The 18,010-nt window shown below is 46.5% G+C and overlaps 4 protein-coding genes across 8 annotated transcripts; 2 read left to right on the top strand and 2 right to left on the bottom strand.

The window, feature by feature from the left end:
• Positions 1-552: 552 nt before the first annotated feature.
• On the bottom strand, positions 553-5,002 carry LOC122742774 (F-box/LRR-repeat protein 12-like). 2 transcript variants are annotated; one of them, XM_043987278.1, is made up of 3 exons: positions 4,821-5,002; positions 4,556-4,628; positions 553-4,417 (listed from the first exon to the last, which is right to left on the bottom strand). In XM_043987278.1, exons 1-3 carry the CDS (start codon positions 4,904-4,906, stop codon positions 3,608-3,610), a joined length of 969 nt encoding a protein of 322 aa, XP_043843213.1. In that variant the 5' UTR covers positions 4,907-5,002; the 3' UTR covers positions 553-3,607. The 2 variants fall into 2 exon arrangements, with proteins under 2 accessions (XP_043843213.1, XP_043843203.1); XM_043987268.1 differs by having other exon boundaries at positions 553-4,628.
• On the top strand, positions 4,916-6,163 carry LOC122742793 (ubiquitin-like protein 5). 4 transcript variants are annotated; one of them, XM_043987302.1, is made up of 5 exons: positions 4,916-5,008; positions 5,321-5,380; positions 5,491-5,574; positions 5,742-5,779; positions 6,045-6,163. In XM_043987302.1, exons 2-5 carry the CDS (start codon positions 5,325-5,327, stop codon positions 6,086-6,088), a joined length of 222 nt encoding a protein of 73 aa, XP_043843237.1. In that variant the 5' UTR covers positions 4,916-5,008; positions 5,321-5,324; the 3' UTR covers positions 6,089-6,163. The 4 variants fall into 4 exon arrangements, with proteins under 4 accessions (XP_043843237.1, XP_043843245.1, XP_043843265.1 ...); XM_043987310.1 differs by having other exon boundaries at positions 4,998-5,063; XM_043987330.1 differs by having other exon boundaries at positions 5,002-5,052.
• A 9,965-nt stretch (positions 6,164-16,128) lies between these two features.
• FBXL12 (F-box and leucine rich repeat protein 12) lies at positions 16,129-16,848 on the bottom strand. Its single transcript, XM_043990981.1, has one exon. It carries the CDS (start codon positions 16,846-16,848, stop codon positions 16,129-16,131), a length of 720 nt encoding a protein of 239 aa, XP_043846916.1.
• Positions 16,697-17,939, top strand: LOC122736281 (ubiquitin-like protein 5). Its single transcript, XM_043978419.1, has 5 exons — positions 16,697-16,852; positions 17,125-17,184; positions 17,283-17,366; positions 17,551-17,588; positions 17,817-17,939. Exons 2-5 carry the CDS (start codon positions 17,129-17,131, stop codon positions 17,858-17,860), a joined length of 222 nt encoding a protein of 73 aa, XP_043834354.1. The 5' UTR covers positions 16,697-16,852; positions 17,125-17,128; the 3' UTR covers positions 17,861-17,939.
• The last annotated feature ends 71 nt before the right edge of the window (positions 17,940-18,010 follow it).

The following is an 18,010-nucleotide window of genomic DNA, read 5'->3' as shown; positions in this document are numbered from 1 at the left end:
GTTGCCAAATTTTTCTCCACCTCCATATTCACAGTTTAAGAAATCTAGAAGAATCACCACTTTCTCATACTCAGCAAGTAGTTATACTGCTGCAGCTTGAAGATCTACAAGGAGAAGAAATCCACCTTCTCTCAGGGCAGCCCATTTTACTTTTTCATAGCTCTAATTGTTAGGCCCAAGATCACACAAGTAATGTGACAGAGCCCAAATGTGCATATAAGTCCACTGTTTACAAATTTCACTCCTTTCATTACACCACACCACAATCAAAGCCACAGTTTCCCAAGGTTTCCCATTGGTCAACAAATAGCTTTACTCCCTCCATTCTACCACAGGCTCTGTCTTTACCCCACTTTCCCCTCTCCTGCCTAAATCTAACATCTCTGCTTCAGAAAGTTCTCCTAGGCTAAACTCATCCAAATCTGCTTAATATAATTTGTCCCTTTTCCCTGCCTATGAACAGCTGTCCTTATTTCCCTCTCTTAAGGCTCAGTTATAGAAGAGTCCTGAGGTGAATGTCATTTCTGTAGGTGAAGATTGACGAGGTGCATGGAGATTGGTAAACATTTTTATTCACAATCTGAAAAAGGGTATGCACAAAGACATTTCCTAGTAGACATATGGCACTTGGATCACCTTCCCACTGATACAAGGAATTGGCTCTTTGGAGATAGTGCTGGCTCTGGATGATTTAGGAAAATCCTTAGGACAACAAATCCTTTAGGTCAGGGAGTCAGTAGAAGGCAGCATGATTTAGGCTAGGACATGAGAGACCTGGCTTCTAGCTCCAACTTTTATATTAACTTGCTGTGTAACCTTGGACAAGTCAGTTAAATTCTGAGAAATGACTGTAGAATCCCTTCCAGCCTTCATAGTCTAATAGGAATTTTTGTGACTGTTACTAATACAAGTTAATTACATCCCTACCCCCAACCCCAAGCTTGCTGATGTCACAATATGGGTTTTGAGGGTCTTAAGACAAACAAATGTGGTCTTAGTAAAGAGATAAAGGCAGACTTCCCTTCTATACTGTTCCCTCCCCCACAATTTGACCACAATCTGTGAGAAAGGTCACTAGAGTCTTGCAATGTGGTCACCTCAGGCAAGCGCTATCTTGCCTTTCTGCTTCAGTTTCCTGCTCTCTGAAATGGACCAAAGTCCTAATTTAGAGGATTTTTTGAGGTTAAGTCATATCAACTATAATTCCTACATTCCTGGCCTTGGGTATTCTCTCCACACCTTTTTTGGGTGGGTGGAGGTGAGGAGTGGATTCTGTAGCACTCCGGATAATCTGAGCTCACAATAATTCCCATCTTTAAAGCAAAAAATAATTTAGTGCCTAAGTCTGTGATTGCCACTCAAGCCTTACAACTCCTCACCATCCATACCTATTAAATGTAAAAGCAGCCTCATCATACATTTATGATTTTCCAACCAGTGTAAAGAAGAGCCTAACCATTGAGCCACCCTGTGTCCCTATCCAGACTTAGAACATCATTCCAGGACAGCAGACTGCTCAAATTAATCTCCTAGTCTCTTTTCTTACTTGTCTTTCAGGTAGCCAGAAACACAGAACAGGGTATAGAGATCTGATTTTCAGCACATTATTGCTTCTCTCCTTATATCCACAGATGTATCTGTGGCCCCATCAGCTTTAGGTTGGGATGGAAGTGAAGGGTAGCCTGAGGAATAAGCTACTCTACCTTCATCTTCTGCCAGGTGTCATCAGCGCCATCCTTTGAGGGCATTCTTCAACTGGAACTGAGGAGTTCCCTAATACAGCCACATTAGACTTTGCTGACACCCTTTTACTATGCAGATCAATGTGATTAAATCACTGGAAGTGGGTTTTACAATCTCCTGTCCCTCCCTATCCTGCCCTCTTCTCCATCAGTAAGTCTAGGAAGTTGGTTTGCTGACTGAATACCTCATCTACCTAAAAGCGATTTCAGGATCTCTTCCAGTTCTGATGGCAATGACTTAATTTACTTATATGTGTATGTGTTGTATTTTTATACACAATGCAAGCTCCTTGAGAGCAGGATCTCACTTTTGGCTTTGAATCAGTCCATCATTTTCTTCTATCCCTAGTACTGGCACACAGTAGACATTTAATAAATGATTGTTGGTGGACACTTTGAGGAACTCTTTCAGAGATTCTGGCCTAATTCAAGAGATTCAGGAAAAACTCCCTCTGGCCCCAAACCAGCAGGTCCAGCCTAGCTCACCTCCCCAAAAGAAAGCCCAGGATACTGGGTAAGTCTGAAGTAAAACAACATGCATCCCCAAAGAACCCCAATAGGGGAATAACGCAGGAATTGGAGGCATTCGGCATTTTGTATGAAGAGCCGAGTTAAAGATCCAGTCTTTGAAGGAATGATGGTGTTCAAAAGCCTTTGTTGGGGCGGCTAGGTGGCGCAGTGGAAAAGCACTGGCCCTGGAGTCAGGAGTACCTGAGTTCAAATCCAGCCTCAGACACTTAACACTTACTAGCTGTGTGACCCTGGGCAAGTCACTTAACCCCCATTGCCTCACTAAAAAAAAAAGCCTTTGTTACAGTATCACCTTGCTAAGTACTGAGGATACAAAAACAGCCAGCCCCAGTCTTCAAGAAGCCTACAGTCTAATGCAGAAGGGCATTTTGGTCTGGAAAGTTACAGATACGGTGAATGGGGGGCATTGGAATAGACTGACACTCCTAACAACTACAGCAGGGATAACTTTGTGGTTTCAGAAGGGAGACATAGGGTAAGATATACTTAGACCCACAAGGCTAGAGGTGAGCTCAAGTTCCTGTGCAAATATTTGTATGTAGTGAGGCAAGGCTAGATCCTGCCTAAAACTGAGGGCCAGGTGAGGCTCCAGGGCAGACATTTCAGAATGAAAGGGTGAGAATCTCTAGGGCATTGTTTTCCAACTCAAGTGGCTGGGGAATAGGGGTGAAGTGGAGCCCTAAGAAGAGAAGGATGAGAAGAGTACTAGTACCTTCTCCTAGACGGCTGGGCTGCTTTGCTCAAGGCCAAACCAAACCAAGAAGTGAAAATAGGATGACCAAGGACAAAAGCAGCAACCAACTCCAGCCAGGAAGCCAGAGAACATCCTAACCATCAGCTCTACTCTTGAACCACCCTCATTCCAGCCTCCTGAGTTGGGAATCCTGAGTGTCATTATCAAAAATCCAGACTGGTTGAAATGTCCCAAACCTGTCCTAAAAACTCATTTTTGGACAAACCTTGACCACAAATGTTCTTTGCCCTCTATCCCAAGAGATGAAGGTGCCTCCTTGGGAGAAAGGATGAAAATGGAGGTAGAGAAAAAAGATAGGCGGGAGATACTGAGAAGCCTCCCAAGCCTCAGCCCTCTCTGAACCCCATAGTATAAATATTTGCAGATCCTGGAACTCAGAGTTCCATTTGAGAATATTGGTTTTAGAGCTAGAAGGGACACAAGTGATTTTCAAACCCAACCTGGTTATCTTGCAGATTAAGAAAATTTGGTGCAGAGGGGAAAACAGCTTGCCCAATGTCACATAGCAGAGTTACCTTTCTCCACTTCTTCAAGTGTTTCAGTGGACCCTGAATACTTCTAGTCCGAAAGTGAGGGGCTGTTAGCTTAGGCCTCCCAAAGGGAGCTCCCCAACAGTGATGATACAGTGAACCAGGCCCTCCCTAAGGATAGCCTCATCTGCTGACCCCAGGCCCATGCCCTGAAGGCTGAGGACTCTGAGGTTGGGCAACATGAGGCAGAAAGTGAGGATGTCCTTGGCTGAAAGCTCATCCGGGGTAGGTGGTGGTCCTAGGAGGCCCAGGATCTCTAAGGTTTGCATCTCCACCAGGATGGCCAGCCCCTTGGCTGTGAGCCCAGTTACAGTCAGCCTGAGCTCCCTTAGTCTGGGCAGGAAGCTTCCCATGGCCTGCAGGGCCCCATCAGCAGACACGGAGCATCCACACAGCTCGAGCAGCCGGAGGTTGCTGAGGCCAGGCAGGGCATCGCGTAGTCCTTGGTGGGTCACCCTGTAGGTGACCCTCAGCACCAGGGAGCACAGCGCCCCTTGCCGAGGCAGGGCCCGCAGTTGCACGTCTGAGAAGGCCGGGACCCGGTCCAGCACCAGGTGCTCGAGGTGGGGCAGACTTGAGGGGGCATTCCCCTGGGGAAACCAGGCCTGGGGGAGCTCGCACGACTGCAGTTCCAGGCACCGAAGGGAACGTGGCAGGCATGAGAAAGGGATTTTGCGGAGGTCCTCTTCGAGGAGGCTGAGGCAGGCCACGTGCGGGCAGCGCTTCCCCAGCTCCTGCAGCAGGGCCGGGGACAACAGAGGGGCCCGGGGCCCGGAGAGCAGGCGGCCTCGCACCTTGAGCGTCCTCAGCCCCGAGCCCAGGTACTGCCGCAGCAGCTGCCACAGCACCTTGGGCCCGACCTGTCGGGGAGAAGGCGGGGGATGGCCGAGCCCTGTCCCAGGGAGCCCCCAAACAAGCGCCCCGCTTTCCGCCAACCCAGGACTGCGGTCCCCCTTCCCAAGGGTGGATGGGCCCCAAGCACCAGGTCTCGGTCTTACCCTGTAAGGACTCATATCCAAGCGTTTCCATAGAGTCTTGTCCAGAACTAGCCTCCGCCAGCGCTTACACACCCTAGGGAGGAGGGTGGGTCGCATCGGTCAAAGCCAGCCCCGCCCGGACCCTCCCCCCCAACCCCAACACCCCTCCCCCCCCGTCCGGGTCCTGGCCCCCTGCCTGCGCTCCAGCCCCGCCCGGACACTGGATCCACCCCGAAGGACTGAAGAGGGGAGTCACTGTGGGAGTCGGGGCCGGACGTAGCCGCACCTGGAGCTCCGGAGTCGGTCCCGGACAGGTACGAAGGACAGAATCTCCACAAGTAGCCAGTCCGGCAACTCCGAAGCCGTCGCCATCGCAACCCGGGTCTAGCTTCCGCTTCCGCTTTCCGCTGGCCGTAAAGTGCGGGCGGTGCTGTCGTGCGAAGTGAGGCTGGGGCTGCGTCTGGAAGCGGAGGGGTAAGAATCTGCGTCTGGGGCCCGGACCAAGAATCCTTGGTTGTGTAAAGTCACGGTTAGGGACAGGGGCCGAGCGGGGAGGCCGAGGGGTGCCGAGTCACAGCCGGGGGTACGGGCCGACCAGGGAGGTCAGGGCTATCCGGTGTGAGCACCAGGGGCTGATCGAGGTTATCAGGGTGTTTGGGGCCAGGGCCCGAGAGTGTTCGGGGGCACAGTCAGTGTAAGGACAGGGGTGAGACCTGGCACAGAGGCCGGGGTGGACTGGAGGAAAGGACCCGACCCCAGACTGATAAGATCCTTTGTCTTCCCTAGAGCCATGATTGAGGTTGTGTGTAACGACCGGCTGGGCAAAAAGGTCCGTGTGAAATGCAAGTATCCTATTGGCGTGAAGGGGAAGGCGGAGAGGGGGAGGGTTGGGGGTGGGGGGCGCGGGAGGCGGCCCCTGGTCTGCCCGCTCTTGCTTTCCCTTAACGTACCCCCAGCACGGATGACACGATAGGAGACCTGAAAAAACTGATTGCGGCTCAGACAGGCACCCGCTGGAACAAGATCGTCCTTAAGAAATGGTGAGTGCGGGCAGGGCTGACTCAGGTGTAAGGCTGGGGAGGCTGATGTCAGACAGGGTCAGGAGGTGGATAGGCCTGGATTCTGTATTCAGACTTAAGGCCCCTTCATTTTGAAAAGGAAGGAGGTGTGATGGCTCTGACATTGCTAACTATCCTTTCTATCCCAGGTACACAATCTTCAAGGACCACGTTTCCCTGGGTGACTGTATCCTTTATGATACTCTCAAGAGCCTATGGGGCCTAGGGGTTGTCAGGAAACATTCTCTTTCTTTGCTCTGCGACGCCCCTTCCCCCCTCCTCCATTCCCCCCAACAGTGTTGGTCTATCAGGTGAAGCCAAAAAGGACTTAACCCTTGAGGAGTAGATACCACAGTTGCTAGTAGAGCCTGGGCCCTGGCTGGGGGAGGTTAGGGAAGGGTTTGGGGAGGTCAAGGATCCAAGTGTTCAGATTCCATGACTCCTACTGTCAGATGAGATCCATGATGGAATGAACCTGGAGCTTTATTATCAGTAGGGGCAGCAGGCCTGCCAACTCTGCAACCTACCCCCATTTTTAAAAGTCTCACTAATAAAAATAACTTAGATGCTGCTGCTGCTTCTAGATGTATATTATTTATGTGCTCCGAGTATTATGAAGCTGGAGACTGGAAGTGAGACACTTGTTAGAAAGCACATTTTAATAAGGGACATCTGGTCAGCCAGTGAACAAAAAGGAACTACACAGTTAATTTACATAACCCTTAAAGGATGTAGATGGGGGTGGGACTGGGGAGGGGAGTTATTTTTAACTAAAAGCAGCAAAACTGGAAGGAGTAAATTGTTCTAAGATGTCGTTGGCTGCAATAGTTCAGGTAAGGAGTGACAAAGTTAATGAAAGGGAGCCAGGATATGTAGAGTAGGAGAGGAATACCAATAGCACTAGGGGTCCCAGTACCAACCTTTCAGGAGGAGGAAACATCAAGGCTAAAACAAAAGGGAAAAGATGCACCCCCACCCCCAACCCAATAAGGGCCTGATGTATCCCTCACCTCTTTGCTTGAAGACACTGAAGGCTGGATGGAGAGGGTCTGGGGTTAGGCAGAAGAGGGGTCAGTCTCTACCCTTGATTTCCAACCCAAGATACTTCTCTTTTGGAAGGATGATGTGAATCCATGAGTCTGTGAAGACTAGGCCACTCCTTTCATCTGTCAGAGCAAAGAACGTCCCAGTAGGTCAAAATGGCTTCTGCATATCACTTGGTAGATATGGGTGTGTGGAGGACCTAAGTTATAAATATAGTGACTAGGAGGGGAGGCAAGTAAAGTCCTGAGACACAGACTGTTTAAGAAGAAGGAAAAATAGTTTGGAATGAGGGAGGACTGAGCTCTTACAGAAGCCCTGGCATTTTGGGCAGTGGGATGATGAATGGGGCATTTATTATTTCACTAATACAGGCAAAAACAAGCATTTATTAAATGCCCAGTGCTGGGCATGCAAAGGCCAAAAAAAAGAGGAGTCCCTGCCTGGAAAAATCTTGCTTGCTTTTTAATGGAGTAGACAAAATGTAAATAATTAGCTACACACAAGATAGGGAGGTAGAATGCACTCTTTTTGTTTCCCCCAGAGCAATGAGGGTTAAATGACTTGCCCAGGGTCACACAGCTAGTAAGTGGCAAGTGAGGCCAGATTTGAACTAAAGTCCTCCTTAATCCAGGGCTGGTGCTTTATCCACTTTGCCACCTAGCTGCTCCTAGAATGTACTCTTGAGAGGTAGAGGCATTAGCACTTGAAGGCACTGGAAAAGTCCTCCTGGAGTAGGTAGAATTTGAGCGTGTACATTATGCATTTCAGGCCTGGGAAACAGCATGTACAAAGAAAAAGGAGTGAGCTCTGGTGCTGGAGGAACTATGTAGAACAGCATGATGTATGAGAAGACTGGGAAAGTAGGATGATGCCCAACAATGGAGCTCATAGTTCATCCCTGGTGGTAGTAGGGAGCCACAGGAGTTCACTAAGCAGGTCGATAATGTGGTCAGAAACTTTATTTAGAAAAATCACATTGGCAACTTAGTGGAGAATGGACCAGAGTGAGGAGACACAAATCAAGGAGACCAGTTAATAGGCTACTGAAATGGTCTGAGTCATTAGGTCATTAGGGCCTGGATTAGGGTGGCAGTTGTGTGAGTGGAGGAAAGGGGACTGTGACATGTGAAGATAGGAACAAGATTTGGCAAGAAATTGGATAGGTAGGGTGAGAATCTAGGATGACATTCAGGTGAGGGAGAATAGCAGGGGTTTTGTTTTTAGTTTTTAGTTTTTGAGGGGCAATGAGGGTTAAGTGACTTTGCCAAGGGTCACACAGTTAGTAAGTGTCAAGTATCTGAGGCTGGATTTGAACCCAGGTCCTCCTGAATCCAAGACCAGTGCTTTATCCCCTGTGCCACCTAGCTGCCTCAGGTGTTCTTGATAGTCAAAGAGGGATGAATTTTGGAGAAAAGATAGTTCTGTCTTAGACATGTTGAGTTTGAGATGGCTACAGTACATATAGGGCTATATTGATCTGGTAAATTGCATACAGAAGATAAACTCCTGGGTGCTAATGAGATTCCCAAATGAGATAATCTAGAGGAAGAAGAGACAGAGGCCCAGGGCAGAGTCTTGAAGGACCCCCACAATTAGCAGGTAAGACATAGATATTACTAGATCCAGCCACTGTTAACCACAACAACTGGTAACTACTGGGAATACCTAGCCACCTTTGTTCTTCCTTCCTCTATAAATGCCCTATCTATCTGCCAGAGTTCATATCCTTGTCATAGCAGGCAGATGGAGACTTTGGCCTGGATTGGCAGTGTCATTAAGGAGGGTGTGAAAAGCCAAGAGACAGAATGAGGGATGGCTCCAGGAACTAGCAGCAGGGTATTTTTGAAGGCACATTTTAGTGATGAACTCATCTCCCTGTGCTTTTCAACACCTGCTGGGTCATTCATCATTTCCACCTCCTCTGGTTTCCCATAATTTCTTTGGCTCTGTCTAGTTCTGCCCCTAAACCTGGCCTAATAGCACCACCACCACCACCACCACCACCACCTAGCTTTGTTCTATCCCAAGCCCTTTGTCTCAGACCTAGTACTAGCTACTTACAAAGCAGAGAAAATAATCTAGACTAGTGATTGTCAAATTTTTTGGTCCCAGGACCCTTTTATGCTTTTTTTTTTTTTTGGTGAAGCAATTGGGGTTAAGTGACTTGCCAAGGGTCACACAGCTAGTAAGTGTCAAGTGTCCAAGGCTGGATTTGAACTCAGGTCCTCCTGACTCCAGGGCCAGTGCTCTATCCACTGTGCCACCTAGCTGTCTTACCCTTTTATACTCTTTTTTTGTTTGTTTGTTTGTTTTGGTGGGGCAGTGAGGGTTAAGTGACTTGCCCAGGGTCACACAGATAGTGTCAAGTGTCTGAGGCCAGATTTGAACTCAGGTCCTCCTGAATCCAGGGCTGGGGCTTTATCCACTGCACCACCTAGCTGCCCCCACCCTTTTATACTCTTAAAAATTACTGAGGACCCTCCCCCCTCAAAGCTTTTATTTGTGTGGGTTATATGTAGCATATTTACCACATTGGGAATTGAAACATCTTAGTATCATTATAAATTAGTATTTACTATTGACCTTTCAGACCCCCTGAAAGAGTCTTGAGGACCTCCAGACCACAATTTGAGAATCATTGCTGTTGGCCTATCTAGGGATGTGCCTTTAGACCCCTTCAAATCAGAAGAGTATGAAAGTCTCAGGTACTATGTCTCTAATCAAGACAAATAAAAAGTTGTCCTTCCAATACAAATAGTGGACCCCACTAAGGAAAGTGGTTTGAGATGTTACAAACCTGATCTTTGGCTTTTTGATAGGGGACAGTCAGGATCCTGGCCCAAGGGACTGTGCACTCCTGATAGACCCACCTATGTTATAGGGAGGAAGTCTGGGTCCCTGAGCTCCCCCCTCCGCCCTTCTTTATGTCTTAGGAAACAGAAAATAAGTAGATAAATGCCTTGGGGCTGTTAGGCACCAACTAGATGACCTGACCTATATGGGGCAAAGATATAAGTGGGATAGAGCAGGTGTGGAAAATTAGGGATTAAAAAGCAAACCTTCCCCTCCCTCAACCTCTTCTTGAAAATAGAGGGAAAGTACTAATTAGGATGGTGCCCAGACTGTGTGAACATTCAGACAATTATCTTTTCCTCTTTGGACTTTAATTTTCCATCTCTATGGACTGGACCAAAGTCCTCCTAGCTCTAAGGCCTTCTTTTTTTTTTTAATACTTGTTTTTAATGGGAAAACATCAGGACAAGAGCAGACTAAAGAAGGGCTAATGGATTAAATTATGGACTTAAGAACCCTCTATTTCCTCTTGTAAGTCATTTAATTTCTCTAAGAATCTGGATGCTATACCACTGGGCACATATATGTTTGGTATTGATATTACTTTATTATCCATAGTACTTTTTTTTCTTCGGGGCAATGAGGGTTAAATGACTTGCCCAGGGTCACATAGCTAATAAGTGTCAAGTGTCTGAGGCCAGATTTGAACTCAGGTCCTCCTGAATCCAGGGCCAGTGCTTACCCCTATCTATGGTGCTTTTTTAGCAAGATGTAGTCTCCTTAATTATCTTTTAATTAGATCTATTTTTGCTTTTGATTTGTCTTAAGAATTGCTACCCCTGCTTTTTTTTTTACTTCAGCTAAAGCATAATAAGTTGTTCTCCAACCTTTACCTTTACTCTGTGTGAATCTCTCTGCTTTAAATGTATTTCTTGTAAACAACATATTGTAGGATTCTTTTAATCCACTCTGCTATTCGCTTCTTTTTTATGGGAGAATTCATCTCATTTACATTCACAGTCAAGATTACTGTTTATTTGGGGCAGCTAGATGGTGCAGTAGATAAAGCACCAGCTGTGGATTCAGGAGGACCTGAGTTCAAATTTTACCTCAGACAGTTGACACTTACTAGCTGTGTGACCCTGGGCAAGTCACTTAACTCTCACTGCCCCAAAGGAAAAAAAAAGAAAAAAAATCACTGTTTATTTCCCTCCATCCTCTTTTCCCCTTTGTACTTTTTTTCTTCTTTCACCCCATTCCTCCTCACCAGTGTTTTGCTTCTGACGACTGTCTCCCTCAATCTGCCCTTCCTTTTCTTTCCCCTTTCTTCCCCTGCTTCTGCCCTCCCTTTTATCAGTGCTGCCCTTTTTCCTAAGGAAGTAAGTCTCTTTATCCAAATGGGCTTATATGTTATTCTCTCTTTGAACCAAGTCTGATGAGAGTAAGGTTGAAATAATGCTCACCCCTCCTTTTCCTCTATTGTAATAGGTTTTTTGTGCCTCTTCCTATGATGTAATTAACCCCATTCCACCTCCCCTTCTCCTTCCCCTCCATTCTCCTTTTATTCTGCCCCTTAAGTTTCTTTATATCATCACATCAAAGTCAATTTAATAACAATACCCTAATAGAGATATAGACCTCAAGACTTAAAAGTATTATCTTCCTTCATAGGGAGGTAAACAGTTTAGCCTTATTGAATAACTTTTTTCCCCCTTTTACCTTTTTATGGTTCTCTTGAGTCTTGTATTTGAAGATTAAATTTTCTGTTCAGTCTTGGTCTTTTCTTCAGGAAACCTTGGAAGTCCTCTATTTCATTGAATGTCCATCTTTTCCCCCTGAAAGAATGCTTAAGAGCACTCTAGATACATGACTGGGGTATATCTAGTCCTCTTGGATGACATTGCTCTTATTCCCAAAGAGATACATGAATATAAGAATGTGAAAGCACAGCTCTAAGAACAGTCCCAGTGTACCATCCTATGTCCCTACCCACAGTGTGGAACATTTCTCCAGAAGGGAGTCAGGTATCAAATTGTTCAATTCCTCTTTTTCTCAATCTCATTTCTTATTTGTCTTTTCTTTCACATTGATTTTTATTTTATTTTAGTTTTGCAGGGCAATGAGGGTTAAGTGACTTGCCCAGGGTCACACAGCTAGTTAAGTGTCAAGTGTCTGAGGCTAGATTTGAACTCAGGTCCTCCTGAATCCAGGGCTGGTGCTTTATCCACTGCGCCACCTAGCTGCCCCTCTTATTTGTCTTTCAGGAAGATAGAAACACTGAAGAGGATGGAGGGGCTTGCCTCTCAGTACAGCAATCCTGCTCTCATATCCATTGACATATCCACCCTTGACCCCATCACCTTTAAGCTCTGAGGTTCCCCTTAGGCCCTGTCTTTGGAAGAAACAAGCTACTCCATGTTTATCTTCCATCCTTTGAGGGCCTTCTTTGGTGTGCATAGACAAGCCTCCCATGTGGCTGTGCATATAGTCTGAGGCCCTTACATAATCCACCAGTTGCTGTGCCTTCCCCACAAATTATCTTGTACATATTGATATTAGATACTGTTGCCTCCAAAAAGGGAGATTTTTTTTCCTTTGTATCCCAGTGCCTAGGACAGTACCTGATACATAGTAATAATGATAGCTATCATTTACATGGCACTTTAAAGTTTGCAAGATGCTTCATAATTATCTCATTTGATCCTTGGGAGGTAGGTGCTATTACAACCCCCAGTGTACAGATGAGGAAACTAAGGCAGAAAGTAGTGAACTGCCCAGCATCACATTGTGTTTGGGAACTCAAGTCTTCCTAACTCTGGGTCCAGTTCTCTATCACCTGCCTAGCTGCCTAGTAGACAATATTTTTTTTTTTTGGTGGGGCAGTGAGGGTTAAGTGACTTGCCCAGGGTTACACGGGTAGTAAATGTCAAGTGTCTGAGGCCGAATTTGAACTCAGGTCCTCCTGAATCCAGGGTTGGTGCTTTATCCGCTGTTCCACCTAGCTGCCCCCTTTTAAATGTGTTTGTTTTTGCAGGGCAATGGGGGTTAAGTGATTTACCCAGGGTCACACAGCTAGTAAGTGTCAAGTGTCTGAGGCTGGATTTGAACTCAGGTACTCCTGAATCCAGGGCTGGTGCTTTATCCACTGCAGCACCTAGCTGCCCCTAGACAATACTTTTTAACTGACTGCTACATTGAGATTGTATCACTTACAATGTTTTTCACAGCTTCTCCTCCCCTAATTTGCCTATAAAAGGAACAAGCAGTTACTGCCTAGTAGGTGGTTGGTTTTTTGTTTATTTTTTTTTTGTGGGGCAATGAGTGTTAAGTGACTTGCCCAAGGTCACAGAGTTAGTGTCAAGTGTCTGAGGCTGGATTTGAACTCAGGTCCTCCTGAATCCAGGGCTGGTGCTTTATCCACTGTGCCACCTAGCTGCTCCATAGTAGGTGTTTAAAAAACTTATCAATAGCCTGGAGAGGAGGTGTGGAAAGTGGACAGGGCCTGATGCAGGGCACTGGATGAAGAAGTTGATGAGATGAGCAAGGGGATCTGTGAGCCTCGTGTAAAATCTGTACATTGGAATATTTATGTTTGTGTACATATGTGTGTGTGATGAGACTAATCAGACTGTGTTGTGAAAAAACAAAACAAAAAAACTTGTCAGGGGCAGCTAGGTGGCGCAGTAGATAAAGCACCTACCCGGTATTCAGGACCTGAGTTCAAATCCAACCTCAGACACTTGACACTAGCTCTGTGACCCTGGGCAAGTCACTTAACACTCATTGCCCCATGCAAAAAACAAACAAACAAACAAAAACCTATCAGAGCCGACCATTCCAAGCTATTAATCTGTATTTCTCTTTCCCTTCTCAGCTAAACTGGAAAAAGCTGTCTTTGCTTATTATCTCCACTTGCTCTCCTCTTCCTCTGAAACTCTTTGCAATCTACCTTCAAACCTAATTACTGAACTGAAACTGCTTTCTCCAAAGTTATTAATATTAATAATCAAACGTGATGGTCTTTTCTCAGGCTACATCCTTCTCTGATGCATTTGATATTGTTGGCCACCCTTTCCTGGATACACTCTTCTCACTGGGTTTTCATGATGCTGCCTCTCCTGGTTCTCTTCCTGTCTGACTGACTCTTCCTATCTCCTCAGCTGATTTATCATGCCTCCTAACTAGAAATATTCCCCTAAGGGTGTCTCGGACCCTCTTCTCCTTGTGTTACAGAAGAGGATCCCAAATAATTATTAGGAAGGAAAAGGCAATCTTTGATAAATACTTTATCCTATAGAAATATTGTAGAAGTTTCCAATTGATTCATAACCAATGAAATTACAACTTAGAGAATTAAATTTAGTTAATCTACTTATGTGCATATACAAGGTAAACTCTAGAATTTATTTCCTTTTATATTGAAAAGAGGGTATAGGAAGGTTTACTGAAAAGCCAAGAGTATAAAAGGGAGCTAGGAACTCAAGGTTGGAAACCCCTTCTCTACATATCCTCTTTGTGACCTCATTAGACCAAATAAAATAGGTTTTATTATCTTTATGTAGGTAAACTGAAGATATATTCATTCTCAATCCCTTCCCTGAGCTGCAGTGCCATATTACCAGTTACCTCTTGGATATAATAAACCAGATGTCTTAGAAATTCAAACTCGCATGTGTGTGTGTGTGTGTGTGTATGTATACATATACATGTGTGTGTATATCTATCTGTCTATCTGTCTGTCTGTCTATCTATCTATCTATCTATCTATCTATCTATCTATCTATCTATCTATCTAAACTCATTATCTTTCCCCCAAACCCAGCACATCCAAACCTTCTATTGCTAAGGATATCATTGTTCTCCCAAACTCCAAGATACTTAAACTCAGCATTATCTGGGACTCCCCACTCTCTCAATTCACATATACAGCTGGTTACCAAATCTTGCTATTTCTACCTCTACCATATAGCTAGACTCCTATGTCCTTTTTTCAGCTAGCCATTATTTTAGATCAAGAACACAACCTCCTAATTCATTTGCCTGCTTCAGCTCTCCCTACTCCAATCTATCCTCCACACAGCAGCCAAAGTGATTTTCCTTGATCTCAAATCTGATCATGTCATTACTCAATAAATTCCAGTGACTCCCTATTTAGCCCAAATAAAACATAAATTCCTCTGTGGTGCTTTTAAAAACCAACCTATCTTTACAGCCTCTTCTGTACTCTGAAATACAGCCAAACTGCTCTTCTCTGGATCATCTGTCTCAATACTGCATGCTCATAGAATCCCTCTCTTTAAGAAAAAACTCAAGAACCATCTTCTGCATGAAGTCTTTCCTTATCCCAACTACTACTGCCTTCCTTCTCTTCGTATTTACATGTTTTATATATTTTTATTCTCTTTCTATAATCGTATGTTGTTTTCTTCTTTAGAATATAAATTCCTTAAGGTTAGGGACTGTTTCATTCTTTGTTACTGAATCCTTAACACAGCACAGTGCCTAGCACATAATAATGGAGCTTTAAGTTTTGCAAAGTCTTTTCATATATTATGATTATCTCATACTCCTCTCCATGAACAATGATACTGGCCTCCTTGCAGTTCTTTGCCCAACACACACTCCATCTCTCAATTCTGTGCATTTCCCCATACTTGGAATTCTCTCCCTTCAGATCTGCACCTCTTAAGCTTCCTTCATGTACCAGCAAGAATCCCACTTTCTGTAAGAAACATTTCTGATTCCCCTTAATCCTAGTGCTTCTAAGTTTATCTACAATTTATCCTGTACATATTTCCTTTGAACATAATTCTTTGTATGCTATTCCCCCCATTAGACTGAACTTCTTTAGGGCAGACTTTTAACTTTCTTTGTATCCTCAGTACTTAGCATAGTGCCTAGTATAGGGCAAAATCTTAATGCTTGTTGCCTTGATAATTAATTCACCATGGCCTGCTGTCTAGGGGAGGGGGGAGGGAGGGGAGGGAGGGAGGGAGAAAAATCTGAAATTGTAAAGCAAGTATAAACAAAAGTTGAGAACTATCTTTACATGTAACGGAAAAAATAAAATATCTCAAAAAAAAAAAATTCACCATGGCAACCACAGGCAATTTGGAGATCAAAGAAAGAACAAATCAGCAGATGAGGGTACAGGGACATTTTGAAGATTTTCTCCACAAGTGGGTCAAATATCCAGGGGAAAGACAATCAGTAACCCTAAGTGTCCTCTGCTATCCTAAGGGATGATGTGGTCCCCTTGGAAGAAAGGGTAGGAGAGTTTCTGTGTGGTAAGATTTAGGTTAAGCTGGCCCCCGAGGAGACCTCTAAGGCTCTTTTCACACCAAGGTACAAATGTTTATTTAGCCCTAGAACTCGGCCAGATATTTGATCAAGAAAATGGGATTTAGGGGCAGCTAGGTGGCGCAGTGGATAGAACACTGGCCCTGGACTCAGGAGGACCTGAGTTCAAATTTGACCTCAGACACAACACTTACTAGCTGTGTGACCCTAGGCAAGTCACTTAACCCTCATTGCCCTGCAAAAAAAAAGAAAAAGAAAAAAGAAAACGGGATTTAGAGCTGGAAGGGACCTTATTTTAAAGATGAGAAATCTTGGGCTTTGAGAAGGAAACTCAAGATCACAGAGTCAGTATTTGAATCCTCACCCCCTCATTCCAAATCTAGCATCCTTGCAACTACCTCAAGTGGGGAGCTCCCCAACAGTGATGATACAGTGAACCAGTCCCTCCCTAAGGATAGCCTCATCTGCTGACCCCGGGCCCATGCCCTGAAGGCTGAGGACTCTGAGGTTGGGCAACATGAGGCAGAAAGTGAGGATGTCCTTGGCTGAAAGCTCATCCGGGGTAGGTGGTGGTCCCAGGAGGCCCGGGATCTCTAAGGCTTGCATCTCCACCAGGATGGCCAGCCCCCTGGCTGTGAGCCCAGTTACAGTCAGCCTGAGCTCCCTTAGTCTGGGCAGGAAGCCTCCCATGGCCTGCAGGGCCCCATCAGCAGACACGGAGCATCCACACAGCTCGAGCAGCCGGAGGTTGCTGAGGCCAGGCAGGGCATCGCGTAGTCCTTGGTGGGTCACCCTGTAGGTGACCCTCAGCACCAGGGAGCACAGCGCCCCTTGCCGAGGCAGGGCCCGCAGTTGCACGTCTGAGAAGGCCGGGACCCGGTCCAGCACCAGGTGCTCGAGGTGGGGCAGACTTGAGGGGGCATTCCCCTGGGGAAACCAGGCCTGGGGGAGCTCCCACAACTGCAGTCCCACCCTCCGTATTAGCGGCCAATCCGACCACTCCCAAACCGTCGCCATCGCAACCCGGACTTCCGCTTCCGGCGGCCGTAAAGCGGACAAGTGGCGTCGTAGTACGTGCGCAGTGAGGCTGGACCTACAGCGGCTAAAGGCTGGGGGCATCCTGGTGAGGGCTAGGGGCTATGGGTGGGTCCGTGAGTGCCGGGGCTGGGTGATGGGGAGGCCGGGGGTGAGCGTCTGATGGCCGGGCTCGGGGGCTCCCCTGGGGAGGTCGATGGTATCTGGGTATCAGGGCTGCCCGAAGAGGTTGGGGATGACCAGAATTAGAGGCAGAGGCTGAATCAGGAGGCTGCAATTGGCCGCGCAGAGTGGAGGACAGGTGCTGAGGTGGAGAAAATGACCCGCCCCCAGACTGAAGAGATCCTTTGTCATCCGCAGAGCCATGATTGAGGTTGTGTGCAACGACCGTCTGGGCAAGAAGGTCCGTGTGAAATGCAAGTATCCTATTGGTGGGAAGGCGGGGGTGGGGTGGGGGGATGGGCATGGGCAGGGCTCGCCTGCTCCCCTCTTTCTTTTTGCCTTAACACATGCCCCAGCACTGACGACTCAATAGGAGATCTGAAGAAACTGATTGCGGCTCAGACAGGCACCCGCTGGAACAAGATCGTCCTTAAGAAATGGTGAGTGAGGGCAGGGCTGCCTCGGGTGTACTAGATCTCAGCTGCCCTCTGGGTGGGTGGGGTGGGCCCTGCGGCCAGGCCAGGATCCCTATCCCTGGAAAATGGAAGATGATGGGCTACCCTGGCATTGCCAAGGAGGCTTCTGAGAGTGGGGAGCCTCGCTGAACCAACCTCTCCATCCCAGGTACACAATCTTCAAGGACCACGTGACCCTGGGGGACTGTATCCTTTATCTGACAGCTTTGAAGGGCCTCTAGCTTTTGATAAATTGTCCCTGCAGATCCTATCCCTACCTCCCCGGCTCTGCTGATTTATCCCTTGAGGAACACAAAGAGCTTAACTCTAAGGGGGATTAGGAGGATTGCCTAGGAGAGCTGGGGGGGTGGGTAGGGGAGTGTGTTGGTAAGGCCAACAGTCCAGCTGTTCTCATTCTCTGACATTTACTCTCAGATGAGATCCATGATGGAATGAACCTGGAGCTTTATTACCAATAGGGGCAGCAACACCCCATCCCCCAAATCTTCACTTCTTTTCCCTTTTTAAAAGTCTAATAAAAATAATTTCAATGCTGGTGCTGCTGTGTTTTGGCCTTGAACTCTGGTTTTTGTGAAGTGGGGTGGGGGAGTGGGGAGAGGAGGTAATGA

Source organism: Dromiciops gliroides, chromosome 1 (genome assembly GCF_019393635.1).
Source record: "Dromiciops gliroides isolate mDroGli1 chromosome 1, mDroGli1.pri, whole genome shotgun sequence".
Classification (NCBI taxonomy): Eukaryota; Metazoa; Chordata; class Mammalia; order Microbiotheria; family Microbiotheriidae; genus Dromiciops; species Dromiciops gliroides.
This window is presented reverse-complemented; position numbering and strand designations above follow the sequence as displayed.

What these genes read in the sequence shown, in the direction of transcription:
- LOC122742774 (XM_043987268.1), bottom strand. Translation starts at nt 4,906, where the DNA reads ATGGCGACGGCTTCGGAGTTGCCGGACTGGCTACTTGTGGAGATTCTG. An exon ending in GACCGACTCCGGAGCTCCAG is followed by an intron (nt 4,629 to 4,820) that starts GTGCGGCTACGT and finishes CCTCCTCCCTAG; the next exon opens with GGTGTGTAAGCGCTGGCGGA.
- LOC122742793 (XM_043987302.1), top strand. Translation starts at nt 5,325, where the DNA reads ATGATTGAGGTTGTGTGTAACGACCGGCTGGGCAAAAAGGTCCGTGTG. An exon ending in AAGATCGTCCTTAAGAAATG is followed by an intron (nt 5,575 to 5,741) that starts GTGAGTGCGGGC and finishes TTTCTATCCCAG; the next exon opens with GTACACAATCTTCAAGGACC. An exon ending in CCACGTTTCCCTGGGTGACT is followed by an intron (nt 5,780 to 6,044) that starts GTATCCTTTATG and finishes TCCTACTGTCAG; the next exon opens with ATGAGATCCATGATGGAATG.
- FBXL12 (XM_043990981.1), bottom strand. Translation starts at nt 16,848, where the DNA reads ATGCCCCCAGCCTTTAGCCGCTGTAGGTCCAGCCTCACTGCGCACGTA.
- LOC122736281 (XM_043978419.1), top strand. Translation starts at nt 17,129, where the DNA reads ATGATTGAGGTTGTGTGCAACGACCGTCTGGGCAAGAAGGTCCGTGTG. An exon ending in AAGGTCCGTGTGAAATGCAA is followed by an intron (nt 17,185 to 17,282) that starts GTATCCTATTGG and finishes CACATGCCCCAG; the next exon opens with CACTGACGACTCAATAGGAG. An exon ending in CCACGTGACCCTGGGGGACT is followed by an intron (nt 17,589 to 17,816) that starts GTATCCTTTATC and finishes ATTTACTCTCAG; the next exon opens with ATGAGATCCATGATGGAATG.